The sequence below is a fragment of the Dendrobium catenatum genome, unplaced genomic scaffold (genome assembly GCF_001605985.2).
Source record: "Dendrobium catenatum unplaced genomic scaffold, ASM160598v2 fragScaff_scaffold_231, whole genome shotgun sequence".
Lineage (NCBI taxonomy): Eukaryota > Viridiplantae > Streptophyta > Magnoliopsida > Asparagales > Orchidaceae > Dendrobium > Dendrobium catenatum.
This window is the reverse complement of record NW_021318693.1, coordinates 4,735,823-4,751,120: the sequence shown is the minus strand read 5'-3', so window position 1 is coordinate 4,751,120 and position 15,298 is coordinate 4,735,823. Positions and strand designations below refer to the sequence as shown.

Here is a 15,298-nt window from a genome sequence, read left to right as displayed (position 1 = left end):
TCCATTAATATATATTTTTATTATAACAAATTTTCATTAATATTAACTATTGCGGACATGAATATACATGGCGATAGACTTAGAATTTTACATCTCAGCATTGTACGGATATGTAACACAAATAGAGAACACAAGTTTTTTACGTAAAAAACTCTGAAAATGGAAAAATCATGGGGTCACACCAAGTTGAAATGATTCCACTAGTGTTTGAGTAAATTACAGTTGATTGAATCGTCTTTGAAGACGGTCATATTACAATAATTAATCGTTTGGTTGAAATCTAGTGACAAGTGGAGATCAGGTGAAGATCTGGTGACATGCGGTCGGGAGGAAGTCTGACATCAGTTGGTTGTTCGGCGGAAGTCCGGGCTTGAGACGGTGGTCGGGCGGAAGTCCGGAACCAGTCAGTGGTCTGGCGGAAGTCTGGAGTCAACTGATGGTCTGATAGAAGTTCGGCGTCAAGCGGTGGTCCGACAGAATTCTAAAGTCAACTGGTGGTCCGACGGAAGTCCGGCGTCAAGCGGTGGTTCTGTGGAAGTCCGGCGTCGGTTGGTGGTTTGGCGGAAGTCTGGTGTTAGTTGGTGGTCTGACAGAAGTCTGGGAGGTGGTCGAGGAGGAGCTTGGTGGCAAGAGAGATCTCAATTTTCTCTTCCTTGCTTGGTTCCCCTCTCATGAGAAATGATGAGTATATTTATATATTTCTTAGAGTGACATGGCTAGTAAATAGGAGGAAGATCAATGGTAAGTTGGGAGTGGTTTGCATGGACGGGCGATGTTGATTCCCTTGATCATGGATCGTTTACTGGACATTTGAATGTCTTAGTGATAACATAATTTAGTGATTTTGGGCTCGTTATATTTGTTTCGTCGAACCACTTGATTCTACTATAAACATGATATGTTTGGAAACTGTTTGGTAATCCAAATTATGGATTGAACCTTCCAAATGTGCTTCGGCTCTTTGATTTAGACCCATTTGAACTCGGATTGGGTCGAATTTAGTGTCGGTGGGTTCTTTTTTTTTTTAGACATTCAGTTCGACTATAAGTTTGTTGAAACCGAAGTTTGGATGGTCCCAATTTTAATTTTGGAAGTTTCCGGCTTGATTTTGCCTCGAGATTTGTGCTCGATCAATATAACTTTTTTATGATATATCATTAACTTATCTAATTAAGAGATAGAGATTTCATTCTTAGTATTTTAATGCATAATCTAATAAGAGAGTAGTGTAATAATAAAAAAAAAAAAAGATATCAAAGTTTTTACATTGAAAATTCAAGAAAGAGTTTTTTATGTGAAAAACTATGGTCAAGTTCTTAAAAAAGTGTAGAGAGATATTAAGCACTTGGGTTTATCTTGTTAAGATGGTTAATTTGATTATAAATTTGCTAAAATCAAAGTTGGATGATTATGAATTTAATTTAACATATATATTACTTTGAATGTATTTACTATTTTTTGGATACCTTAGTAGTTATTTAATTATTTGAATCTTTGACACCTCACATTATTTGTAATTATTATAACAAATAATGTTTTATAAAAAATAGAAATTTATTTTAAGTGTTTATTTAAAAGCTCATTCATAAAAGGGTTATTTTTTTAGCTTGACAAGTTGCTCATTTTAAGCTCATTTTTTAAGCTAAAAATTGTTGATATGCTGGCTTATTTATGGGCTCAATAGCTTCACTACTTTGCTAAACTTTTTATCGAACAGATAATTGCCAATTAGAGAATCATTAAGGATTCCTCGCATCTTTTGAAAGTGAAGGAGAATTCTTAAAATAACATTTTTAAATATTTTTCTCTAAAACTCGTTAAATTTTAAGAGTGGATCTTGAGTTATTATGGGGCATCTTTCTTGAAGGTCTTCACATTAGACCTTTGTACACATCCTTAATGTGAGAGATTATCTGCATTTATACTGATTTTATTCATTGAGCGGACGCAAAGATTATTGTTGATGAGGTATTAATCCGCATCAAAAAAAAGTTTAAGCAATCGCCTTAAAAGAGAAAGAAAGAGCAATAATGTAGTGCCCCAAAATCTCATTAAGAGAAGCATGATGAACAAAGAAAATCAAGGCCTTCGTTCTTGACTATCTTAGGCTTCGTTTTGGACGGTTTTTGTTTCTTAAAGTAACTTTTTAGCACAAAAATTTAAATTTTGGTATGAGAAACCTACTTTAAGAAGCAGTAAGAAAGTCATCCCAAATAAAACCTTAGTAGCATTGTGCATACATACTGGAGGAGTATACTCCATTGAATGTTTCTAGCACTAATATTCAGATGGTTATCTAGGATAAGAAAACTAATAAATATTTTAATTTACTAAGTCCAAATATAACTAATCCTTGAAGAACAAGTGCTCCTCAACACCTTGAAGAACAATGTTGAAGTAATCTCGTGCATATTGCTCTATTATATTTGATAATTCTAAATTGGAAGTGACCTACGCTGCATCAAATCTCACTTGTCATTAATGTTGAGATTAGCAATCTTTGGTTCAATGTTAAGAAATTTTTTATTGATAATGGAAGATTAATTGATTCCTTATTTTTCTGCACATTCTTCAGCCCGGCTCTAGCTAGGAAAAAACTCCAATCAGTAACAATGCCACTGTATGAATTCATTAATCTACTAATAAAAGTGAAAAGTACAACCACACTCCATATTACATTGAATGAATTTTTTAGGGAAGCGAATCATTTAGGCTTCGTTTGGGACGGCTTTCTTACTGCTTCTTAAAACAGCTTTATAGCACAAAAATTAAAAAGATGTTTTAAGAATCAGTAAGAAAGCCATCCCAAACGAAATTTTAATTTAATTCATAATAGTCTACTCATAAATATTGTGCAATGTTATCTTTTGGAGACCTCTATAGTTAACCGTTGGCGCTATTACTTTTATGTCACATCTTTTTTTTTTTTGGGGACATTTAGGCCATTTAAGGCAAACTCACACACACAACGCATACACATGGACTCGAACCTTGGACCTCTTAGTTAGAAGTCTAAGCTTTCAACCAATAGGCCAAGGAGAGTTGTGTGTATTATGTCACATCTAAAAATAATGTTCCCAACTCTTATTGGGGTTAGTGAAGTATGTAAAAATCAATAAGTAGAACAAATATGTTATTTGACGAGCTTTTCCAGAGAGATCATCACATAAAATAAGACCTAATTTATTAAAGAAATATTTATATCTTTTTATAAAGGTCTTCATATTCAATTTGTTCACATAGTTATCAAACATACTCAAACAAATGGTCATATACAAGCAATAAATTGAATTATTACTAAATTATTAAAGAAACATCTTGGAAAGGCTAGAGGGAAATAGGTTAAAGAGCTTGCTAATGTAGATTAGGCTTATCACATGACTTTAAAAACCTCAATCAAAGAAACACCTTATATCCTATATTTTCTAATATAAGTAATTATTCTTGTTGACATCAATGTTTTAAGCCTTGTTGCGGGCTAGAATATACGCGGCGATAGAGTTATAATTTTATGTCTTAGCGTTGCACATATATCCAGCTCACACACAAAGAACACAATATTTTTTACGTGGAAAACTTGAGAAAGGGAAAAAATCACGGGGCCTAGCCCAGTTGAAAATGATTCCACTAGTATTTACAGTTGATTACAAATGAGGTCCTTCCTTAGGAGAAGGTCTTGTCTTGCTGTCACAAATATACATCATATAGAGCACATCAATATAGACATATTTGTTTGGTTGGCAGGACCATAGTCGATAGAACGAAGGTCAGAAAGACCGTAGTATGCGACAGAAGTTGGAAGGGCTGTAGTCGGTAGAAGACCGGGGTTAGAAAGACTGTTGCCTTGCTAGGAAGTTCAGAAGGACCGTAGTAGGAGGATGATACTCTGGCATAACTCTAGGCGTCAGGTAGTGGTCCGATCCTTCCAAAAATGTTTCGAGTATTTGATTTGGACTCATTTGGGCTCAGATTGAGTCGATTTTGGTGTCGTTGGGTTTGTGTTTCCGAGACGCTCAGTTTGACTGTAAGTTTGCTGAAATCGGAATTCAGATGATCTCCGATCTAATTTTTGAAGTTTCTAACTTGATTTTGCCTTGAGATTCGTGCTCGATCAATGTAATTTTTTGATGATGTATCAAGCCTCAAGGTTCAAACTTTTAATGGGGCTAGCAGTGAGGATAAGCTCTATTATTATCTTGATATTCTTCAAAAAATTGTGAAGTAGCTTCAAAAAACTGCTTCCTACCACTAACGAGTACCTCATCACTTCAATCGAAAGGTGAGACCTAAATTTATATTTATTTGAGATTTAATTTTGTAAAGCCTTGAAGCTGTCGAGAAGAACCTTAAACCAATGAATTTTCACCTTCATAGGAGGAACCCTATATGGTTGTTATCATGGTCAAGCTAAGAATTTTTAAACTTGATGAATTAGATGGGAAGATACTACATAAAAGATGGAATGGTAAAAATATTCCAAGTAATAATCATTTACAAAACCTTTATACATAATCCTCAATTAAGCATTTACTCCATGGGTAAGGTCTGTATGTAATGCCCTAAGATCTAATGGAATGATTAGACTTAAACTTATAATTAAATAACTCATCCACTAATAATAAACAATTTGATCTATTAAAGTTTCAAATATAAAAGTAGGAAAGCAAAATTTTAATTGACCAAAACATAGATACATAATTATCCAGTCATCTTCCAATTCGTACATCATAATGAATACAATTGGATTTCAAAAGGATCGGTACCTTAACACTAGAGCTCAGAAGCTTGTTTCTATAATTTACTCAACCAAGGCTTTGTCTTTACCTTTAATATTAAAAATAATAGGGTGAGCTCAAATAGCTCAGTAGACTCTCTCCTTCACCGTTTACAGATATAAACATCATATGGAAATATTTAAAAATAACTAATTAAAATAGTTAATTAAAAGAAACATAAGGACTTATAAAATACTTAAAGTATAAACAAAATAGGAATTTACTAGAGTTATAATATATACTTGATCTCCGAGCTAGCACATCTCCTTTCATCACTGCATTACCACTTCCATAGAAAGTTCTAGATGCAGTACACATTCACAACAAAATTCATAGAAAGGTCTAGATCCTTTCATAATCACATAACCACTTTCATAGAAAGTTCTAGATCCTTTCATAATACTTATTGTTAGAGGTTCTTTTGCTTCACTTTCACTTTCTTAAAAAAAATCATACAAAAGTTTAGAGTTGGCTAATGCACATTTCATAATAGTTCTTAATATTTATTCATTGGAATATTAATATATAAAATGCAATGATTATAATGCACATGTCTAAATGTATATTTATAACTTCACTTCCCCTTATACCTCCCTTTACCTTCCAAACCTGCATTCAACAAGTGAGGTCAAAATCCCTCCCACACTTGCATTCAATAAGTAGGACCATAATTCCTCTCATATATGTATCAAGCAAATGGGGTCATAATAATACTTTTAGGGCTCTTGAAACATAATAGAGAATGCACGTTTCCCACATCAGAGCAAAATAGCTCCAATATTATGTAATGTATGGTGCAATTGTAATTGATAAGTGTAAATAATGTGTTATTTTATATGATATATTTTTAGTAAAAATGTGTTATTATAATTATATTGTGCAGAAAAAAATATATAAAAGACAAAAAAAATTCTAAGTTTCATATAGAATCGCGATGTTGGAACAAACAATGCCTCAGCGTCATCAAAGACACCGCCGGAGTGGAATATCAATATTGCAGAGCCGACTTCTCTGTCGAACAATGCCACAACAGTCAAATATCTGCTTCGTAGCATTTAGTGTTCTATTGTCTAGCAATGCGGCGCCACAATCAATAATGCCTCATCATCGAAATTGCCCTTCTAGAGCCGCAACATCTGAAAGTTAATAGCGTCGTGGTGTAGTAGTTGTAACTTTCCAAGAACACGATCTGTCATTGAAGTGATGCGACTATTCACTAAGTAATTGATCCATGTTAGTAAGCATCGTGGCGGAACAAAAAAAATAGAGTAGTGACATTAGTTCATTTGTTAGGTGCAGCGGTATCGATCTTTACAGCTATGCAACACTATATGCCTATTTGTATTTTTATATAAATAATTATTGTGTTATATTTGTATATTTGTAGGAGAGTTCAATCACTTATATATATATATAAAATTTAAGTACAATTCAGAGTGATTCTTTGAATTTCTCTTAAGATGATAACTAAGAGAATTTAGAGTATTTTATACCATCATTAGAGTGTTTGGCTTGTGTTTGTGGAAGCAATTTTGTAAGTAAGAAAGAAAGAGTGTTGAGGATATCCATTAAACTTATCTGGTGATATCTATATCCTATATTTTCTTTTTATAATGCTATTAATTAAAATGAGTTTGCTTCAACATTTCTTCATTCTTAATGAAGTAAGTATCATATGAAGTACTAATGAGTTCTCTTATTTTATAAATAATTAAAATGACATTATCAGTATTATCACATCTTAATTTAATGTATATAATGACCAGTTACTTAGTTAAAATTAGGCGTAATATTGAGTCTCAACAGAGGGAAGCTGACATAACCATGAATATTGAATTAGTATGTGTCATGCCTAGGCATAGGGTATGAAACATACTACATTCTTAAGGAGATCAATGAAATAATAACAAGAAATAGATAAACATCCTTTGTTCCTACAAGTTTGAGATCTAAGAATACATATGCTCTTAATATCATCATTATAAAAAATATATTATTTACATTCATCAATCCAAAACATTATATCCCTATAATGTATTCATTATCTTTATCTAATTTTATTTAAGTGATTGAATCCCATGACAACTATTTTTATTTGAGTATAATAATTATTGTAGTTTTAGTAGACAATACTAGTGAATTGCAAGTAATTGCATATCTTTCGCATGAGATCGTTATTCTACTCTATCACTGTATTATTTGATTCGGAATGTATACTTGGGTATATTAAGTGGGGATTTTATAATTTTTACGTAAAAGAAAATCTAAACATCGCTAGGGATTGATAGAGCTCTAAAGCATTTCAAAATTCTAAAGTTTACTCCACTGCCCCCATCAATAATGTAATAGTAAATGAATTAAACTTCTAATGCAATGTTCAAATGATGTAGAATTTGCCAGTAAAATGCACATTGTTTGTAAAATAGGATACTCACAATTTTTTTTTTTCAATTTTTATCTTCAAAAAAATATTCGCATGAAAATTTTAAAACATTAATATAAATACTGCCTTTGTTAGAAAAACCTCAATTCAATAATATATTTAAAATTTTATGTAGGAAAAACTAACATTTGAAAAGTCAATTTTATATAGCCAACATATCTATAATAAAGAGCACAATAATATATAAAATGTCACACGATGAAAAATTCATAAAACTTGAGAAAATACTTTTTTATTCATATCATTTTATAAACTGGTTGAAATTAAAATCAGAGATAGAGATTATAATGCCATAGAAGCTAAATTAGAAGAATTAAATTTCTTTTTCACTTAATTTAATTTAATTTTATATTTTTCTAAACATTTACCATAGCTAATTATTTTCATATAAATAACAAAATATAAATAGCAGAAAATATAAATGCTTTTATATGATATTTATAATTTTATACTAGTCCAAAATAACATATGTACAATAGTCTTGATATAAAATAAATTTATCCATCGCTACTATACATCATGACTATTAAAGAATAACTAATAAGTGCATAATGAAAAAGTAAGCACATTGTCCAAAACCTCACTTCATAGGACACTTATCCTTGCCTAAAAATATTTAAAAATCACATAATGAGCATAAAAGCTAACAAGATACCAATATTTACAATTGAAGTCAATGCACAATAATAAAATAACATACAGTGTAAACATATATATTATTTACTCTTCTATCAGTCTTATTTATCGTATCACATATCATATCAGAACCAATTTAGCTATGTATCAATCATGTGTATGATATCATTCAATCAATCATTCAGCCATTAATAATACCATTCTGTCATTTATTTATCTTATTTATCATTTGACATCGATCTGTCATATCTATCAATTATGTATGTCATCCATGAATCTAATAATATGTCCATCAATAATCAATCTAATTGATCTATCAATAAAGAGTCATCACTCTCTACATGCTTATAGGCATATTCGGTCAATCGATTAAAGAGTACGTAACATTAAGGTATACACCATGACCTTTATTTTAAGAAAAGCCCATTAATTCACCCTCATATACTTGATAAGATGCGCACGCACACACATACACACTTTAAGTTTAATAGCAATGTGGACATTTGAATTTAAAATCAATGATTAAACTCCATTTGATTTTTAACCGATACTTTTTAAAATTTAGTATCAATTTTTTGGTTTGGCGGCCGGTCCTATTTTTAAAACCTTATTCTTATGCCAAAATTGTTAAGGATATAGAAATTCATTTCAGCTTATTCAATGTATAAATAAATCATTTACCCACAAAAGTACAAATAAATCCATGTAGCATGCCTCTTTATGCGCATTATGATAACTCATAGCATACATCCTATACAAATACAACCAAGGTTCATAGAAAATAAAATTCACTGCATCCGAACTCATCCATTTCTATTACTTCACAATAGATGTTTTAAAAATATCATTTAGCCCATTCACACAACTCTCAAAAAAAAAATTATTACGTGCGATTATTGAACGTCGTCTGGAGACGAATTGGGATGAGTCACTTCACCATTTTGCAGTGAACCGATGATGTGAATCGTTGTGTGCCGGATGACGTGACATATTTTGATTGGCATCTGAATGGTCAAATGATCTCGCGTAATAATTTCTCGTCAAACAGGACGGATTTATGCTTGGCCTAGGCACGGCCCCACTGGCTGTAGTTATTGCTTAACTAAAGTAATTTATAGCTTTTAATTACCACCTAATGTGAATTATTATTTTTTTAGAAATTTACATATATACCACTTTATTTCATGATATTTACATTTCTAACATTCAATACATTAATATTATATGTCTACCACTTATATACAACTTTAATATAAAATATATCACTTTTATAATTCATTTATATTATTCATACCATCCTATAAAACTTTAATATTTCATTCAATGTATCCAAATTTATTCTATGAATGGTAGATATGTAATATTAATGTTTTAGAAGTTAGATATGTAAATAACATAAAATAAAATGATATTTGTGTCAATCCCTCAATTTTTTGTTTTTTTGTTTTGGCTTCCTCAATCCCGACCAACTTTTTCATACACGCACGGACACAAACCGAGGGCGGAAGGGCTTTACTTTGACGAGCACACAGTCTGAATGTGAAACGCCCATCTTCTTTCTTCTTTGAACGCCCACACAGCCACACTTCACCTTCATGAGCCGGCGGTTGGTGACGACATCTCTCTCTCTCTCTCAAGTCTCAACCCCCTTCTTTCTTCTCCGAACTCCCACACAACGGCACTTCACCTTCATGGGCTGCAGCTGGCGACGGCAGCTCTCTCCCCGTGACTCTACAAGCTACAGCAGATATTGCATATCTAAAAAGCAAGAAAAATGGTTTTCTTTGAACTACAAAGTTTCTTCTTATTTCTCTAATATGCAAGCACTTCAAGCAATTAAGTTCCTATTAGCATATCGTGCCATTTTGGTAACTATGATATAAAGTTTCAATATGGGGTTAATTTTTTAATGGAATCAATAGATTAAGTGCTTGGAATTTAATTAAATGTAACCAATGTAATTACCTTAGGCTGCAATCGTTTGTTCATACATGGTATTGTTAAAATAGTTTAAAACAATTACTCAATCATTTCTAAAAACTAATCAATTGATTTTGTCTGAATGTTTGTTGTTTGATATCAAAATTTTGATGCATTCGAAAATTTTTATAAATTAAGTAACAGATTGATGTCTTGAATGCTTTCTTTGGGAAAGATAAGTTAGAAGAAATCAGAGGCTAGAAAAATGATTGTGCAAATACACAATCATATTATAGACTCCTACATGTTATATTGAAAAATATATATTTAATAATATTGATAAAAAAATGAGTATACAATGATTTCTAAAAGGGAAGAATGATTTAAAAAAAGGAAGGTTCAACAAGAGAAATAATAGATAATATGTAAGTAGAATATCAAAAGTTAATATTCTCAATTGTTAGTTTTTTTTTTCTTATATTTTATCCTTTTATAATGAGTATGATAATTAAAAAAAAAATTAAATTGTATACGGTTCTAAGTCTCCACGAAAAAAGTTGAGAATTTTTTTTATACCTGTTAGGTATTAGTCCTAGATTTAGGTTTGCTTTTGTGTAGCTATTTGTATAGCTTGTAGGAGCCTTTTAATAGGGTATAGCTTGTATTAGGGAATGCAGCCAAAGGAAATAAAGATTTGCATAGTTTTTTGGCTCACCGCCTCCTCCCTCTCCTCTCTCCCTCCTCCTCCTCTTGCAAGATCCATGAGGAAGTGCTTCTTCCTCAAGTGAGGGATCTCACATCTGGTATTAGAGCCACGGTGGTGGCGATCTCAAGGTGGAGGAGGCAGAGGCCAGTTTCTTGTCTAAAGAAACGGAAGGAGGTGGTCTCGGCGGCAGGTAGCGGGTGTCGCGATAGGAGGCGACTTCGGCTCGGCGAAGGGAGAACGGACGGTGGTTTCCGGTAACGCAAGAAGGAAAGCCGTTGGATCTTGGTTCGGTGTGCGGGATGTTCACGTGAAGAGGGAAGCTGACGTCACGCTTGTTCGTGTGGGTTCGAGTGCACATTTTGTCCGCAAGCTAAAGCAAGTGGAGCGGAATCTGCTTGTTTGAGGGAGACCGGCGACAAGTGGGGAGGAAGAAGATACGACTGGACTGTTTTGGGCGCTAGAAAATGTGGACCAGGCGTGCCATATCTTCTTGATTCTGTTGGATAAGGGAGTTCTCAATTGGATCAGAAGTGCTGGTTCCAGAAACAACAGAAGAGTCCCACGAAAGTTCTTCGTGGAGTTTCTTGCTCGCAAAGTGGAACTAGCAGGGGCTTCTTGTAATATCAAAAATCTGCTCCAGGATCGTCCAGGACGATCTGGATCGTCCTGGGACGATCAGTTGTAAGTTTTGCTCCAGATTTTGCCCAGTTTTGTTCCAGGTGATTTTTTGTACACATCGTCCAGGCCGATCAGCACTGTAGAAAATATCGGCCTGAGCATAGTTCCAAACTGGGCCAGTCCCTGTGGTTTTTCCTCCCTTTCAGGGGTTTTCCACGTAAAAACTCTGGTGTCTCTTATGAATGCTACACCCTTTCACTTATCTGCTTGTGTGCTAGATCTTCGTACATTGCTAAGACGTTAAATCATATATTTCTCTACCGCCGCGAATATTCTAGGACGCAACAAGAAGAATATTAAAATTTAATATTCTCAATTGTTAGTTTTTTTTTCCGTATATTTTATCCTTTTATAGTGAGTATGATTATTTAAAAAAAAAAATTAAATTTTATACGGTTCTAAGTCTCCACGAAAAAAGTTGAGAATTTTTTTTTATACCCACGTGAAAAAAATTTTGCTCCGCCCTTGCCCTCAAAGCGCTTTCACACAAGTTTAATCAAACGCTGATGATATGCGATTCATCTTCTCCCTCAAGACTACCATCCCACCGTTCAATCTCTGCCTTAAAATGAGTGTCCTGTCCTCGTTTTGACTTCTCCAATCCCCAGCCCACATTTCCCCTCTTCAAATTAAATCTCCTCAGTCCCTCCCTCATCCCTTCTCAATCTTCCTCTCCGTCCCAAGGCCCAGCCATGGCAAAAAACCTATGCAACTCTCCCACGCCTCTCTTCGCCCTCATCCTTCCTATGCTTCTCCTCAACTATCCTTTGTCCTCAAACGCCTTCTCCATCGGCGTAAACTACGGTGCTCTAGCCGACAACCTCCCGCCCCCGGCGCAAGTGGCCGCATTCCTAAAAGACCGCACCTTCATCGATCGAGTGAAGCTCTTCGACTCCAACCCCGATATGATCCGGGCTTTTGCAGGAACTGGCATCGCCCTAATCATCACGGCCGCTAACTCCGACATCCCCTCCCTATCCCGCCTCCCCGGTGCGACATCCTGGGTCGCCAACAACATCTCCCCCTTCTATCCCGCCACCAACATCTCCCTTATCGCCGTTGGCAACGAAATCCTCGCCACGGCCGACCGCAACCTCATCGCCCACCTCGTCCCCGCCCTCCGCTCCCTCTCAGCCGCCCTCTCAGCCGCCGGGTTCCACCAAATCCGCGTTTCCACCCCGCACTCTCTCGGCATCCTATCCGCCTCTGAACCCCCATCCTCCGGCCGCTTCCGCCGCGGCTACGACCGTGTAATCTTCGCCCCAATGCTCGATTTCCACCGCAAATCTAAAACACCCTTCGTCGTTAATCCTTATCCTTACTTTGGCTACTCGAGTCGGACTCTGAACTACGCACTCTTTAAGCCCAACCCCGGGTTCTTCGACCCTGTGACCCGAATCAACTATACAAACATGTTTGACGCTCAGATGGACGCTGTTTTCTCGGCGATGAGCCGCCTCGGGTACGGCGATGTCCAGATCGCCGTCGGTGAGAGCGGATGGCCGTCTGCCGGCGATCCAGGGCAGGTCGGCATCAACGTCGAGGACGCCGCGTCGTATAATGGGCAACTCATCCAGCACGTGACCTCCGGGAAAGGAACGCCGTTGATGCCCAATCGAACTTTCGAGACCTATGTTTTCTCCCTTTTCAACGAGGACTTGAAGCCGGGTCCCACCGCCGAGCGCAACTTCGGCCTCTTCCGGCCGGATTTCTCCCCGGTGTACGACGTCGGCGTCCTCCGCGGTGGCAGCCAGGTGAGTAATTTATTAATCTGCCATTCTTTTTCAAAATTATAACGGAAATGCCACTAACTCGTGGCACGTACAACTGTATAATGAGTGAAGGCTGGAGTGGCAGGATTGTGATTTCGTATCACCTTCGTGGGCTTTGTTGGCCTTACCGACTCGTGAGCCTCACGTGCTTTGTTTCCCCTCCTTGCTTGTCTATTTCGCTTTTTCTAGATGCCAAATTCAAACCCAACGTCATTTTGGATTTGAAAAGCCAAATCATTCTCTCCGTCCGATCCTCATCAGACGGTGCTGATGCAAATCTACATATTCCTCCCGTGTCAGCCATGCTTACTTTATTTCGATTTCGTGATGGATAATTTTGTCATTCTACAAAAGTTTTGGTCGCTTTACGCGGCTTTGAAGAATGGTAACGTCAATGGAATGACTAACGATAAGCGTTGTCAGGGCGGTGGACCCACACCGGCGCCAACGGCGGCGTCGAAGTGGTGCGTGGCGGCCGGTGGTGCGACTGAGGCGGCTTTACAGGCGAACATTGACTACGCCTGCAGTACGGCGGGCGTCGATTGCCGGCCCATTCAGGCGGGCGGGCCGTGCTTCGATCCCAATACCGCTCAAGCCCACGCAAACTATGCTATGAACGCCTACTACCAGTTCGCCGGCCGCCACGTCTTCAACTGCGACTTCGGGCGGACCGGCGTTATTGTAACCAAAAACCCCAGTGAGTATTTTCGTGCCTTTTGACTCTATGATTTCTAGCTTGCAATTTTTAATGGTATGAATTATTTTGAAAAATAATTATAATCTCTCTCTCTCTCTTTATATTAATGAAATTGTAATTTATTTAATTTTAAATATTTTTTGTTTTGCTTAAAATTAGATTATTTTCTTTTATAATATTTTATTTTTTTATTTTGCAGGTTATGGAAATTGCAAGTATGACGCGTAAAGGGGAGGGCAAAATATTGGGTGTCCGGATTCGTCCGGATACTAATCCAGACATGCCACGTTAGCAAAATACATCGGGTTGATGTGACGCATCTGGATTGGTTGTCCGGACGTGAGGTGACCGGACGCAATAATTCGCCAAAGAGAAGGGTTTGATTTTGGGTCGATTCTTTTAGTTTATAGTGAAGTTATTTTTATTAAATCTAAGTAGCGGTGTGTTGGTAAAGTTATCTGTTTAAATATACTAATTTGAGCTATTACGGTGATGATTGCTGTCTTTTCATACCTTATCAACTTCTTACGCATCTTCTTAATTATTTAATACGTTGTTTGGATCAGCTTTTTAACTGCTTTCTAAAGCATTTTTCTAAGTATAAATTTTGGTGAGGTTTTGTACTATTTGGGATAGCTTTTTTATTACTTAAAATAAATATTTATTTGTGCTAAAAATTTTATTTAGAAATTAATAAAAAAATATTCTAAATGAAGTCTTAATAAAACTAAGAATTAGTTTGCGACGGCTTTCTTACTGCTTCTTAAAACAGCTTCCTAGGACAAAAAAAATAATTTTTGAGCTAAAAAGTTGATTCAATAAGCAGTAATAAAGCTGTTCCAAACAAACCCTGAATGTGGTTGAAAATTTTGCAACCCCGAATGCCCTTAGGCAATTCAGGGGTAGCAAAATGATCGAGCGGCGAGGGAGAGTGATGCTTACCCAATAGATGATATAAACAAGAAGTTATTTAAGCATATTATTTATGAAATAATAGATTTATTTTATAAGTTTACTAGTATTGATAGATTTTTTTATTAATGATAATACTAAAAAAATTAGACTTCATTTTAATGATAAAATTGCATAATATTTTTAAACCTCTTAATATAATATAAGAAAATTAATTTGTTAAGTGATATGAAATGTAAGACTAATCACATAAAATTTATTTAATAAAGCATCGCTTGCTCTTACATTTTTGTCTATGATATGTGGATATCATTTTCTTATTGTCGATTGAGTTTATTGTATTGAATTAAGGTATTTATTTAATCTATTTTATTAATGTAATGTAGTAATCAACGACAATTATTACGATCATTTAATTAATGATTCAAATTGGAGAATATGAATGATTTTACTCAAATAATGTAGGAAATTCACTTAAATTTTTATTTATATTTATAACAAAGATAGAGGAAGTAATACGGTTGGAAGAAGCATTGATAAATGCCTTGGATTTGGTGTCATCATATCAAGAGATTATTACATGTGGAGTCTAGACGTGTCTAGAGGCCAATGTGGACGACCACGTCACCTAATGCACTATGTATTTGGTGACGTGGCGCATCCAGATGCGTCGCACATAATAATTTTTTCACTATATTAATATATTTTCTCTACTTTCATATCAAATTTCTATCACCAGATTAAAAAAATAAAATGAGC

At 35.3% G+C, this 15,298-nt stretch overlaps 1 protein-coding gene across 1 annotated transcript; it reads left to right on the top strand.

Moving 5' to 3' along the window:
- The first annotated feature begins 11,598 nt into the window (after positions 1 to 11,598).
- LOC110097657 (glucan endo-1,3-beta-glucosidase-like) lies at positions 11,599 to 14,148 on the top strand. Its single transcript, XM_020824166.2, has 3 exons — positions 11,599 to 12,912; positions 13,354 to 13,627; positions 13,827 to 14,148. Exons 1-3 carry the CDS (start codon positions 11,851 to 11,853, stop codon positions 13,853 to 13,855), a joined length of 1,365 nt encoding a protein of 454 aa, XP_020679825.1. The 5' UTR covers positions 11,599 to 11,850; the 3' UTR covers positions 13,856 to 14,148.
- The last annotated feature ends 1,150 nt before the right edge of the window (positions 14,149 to 15,298 follow it).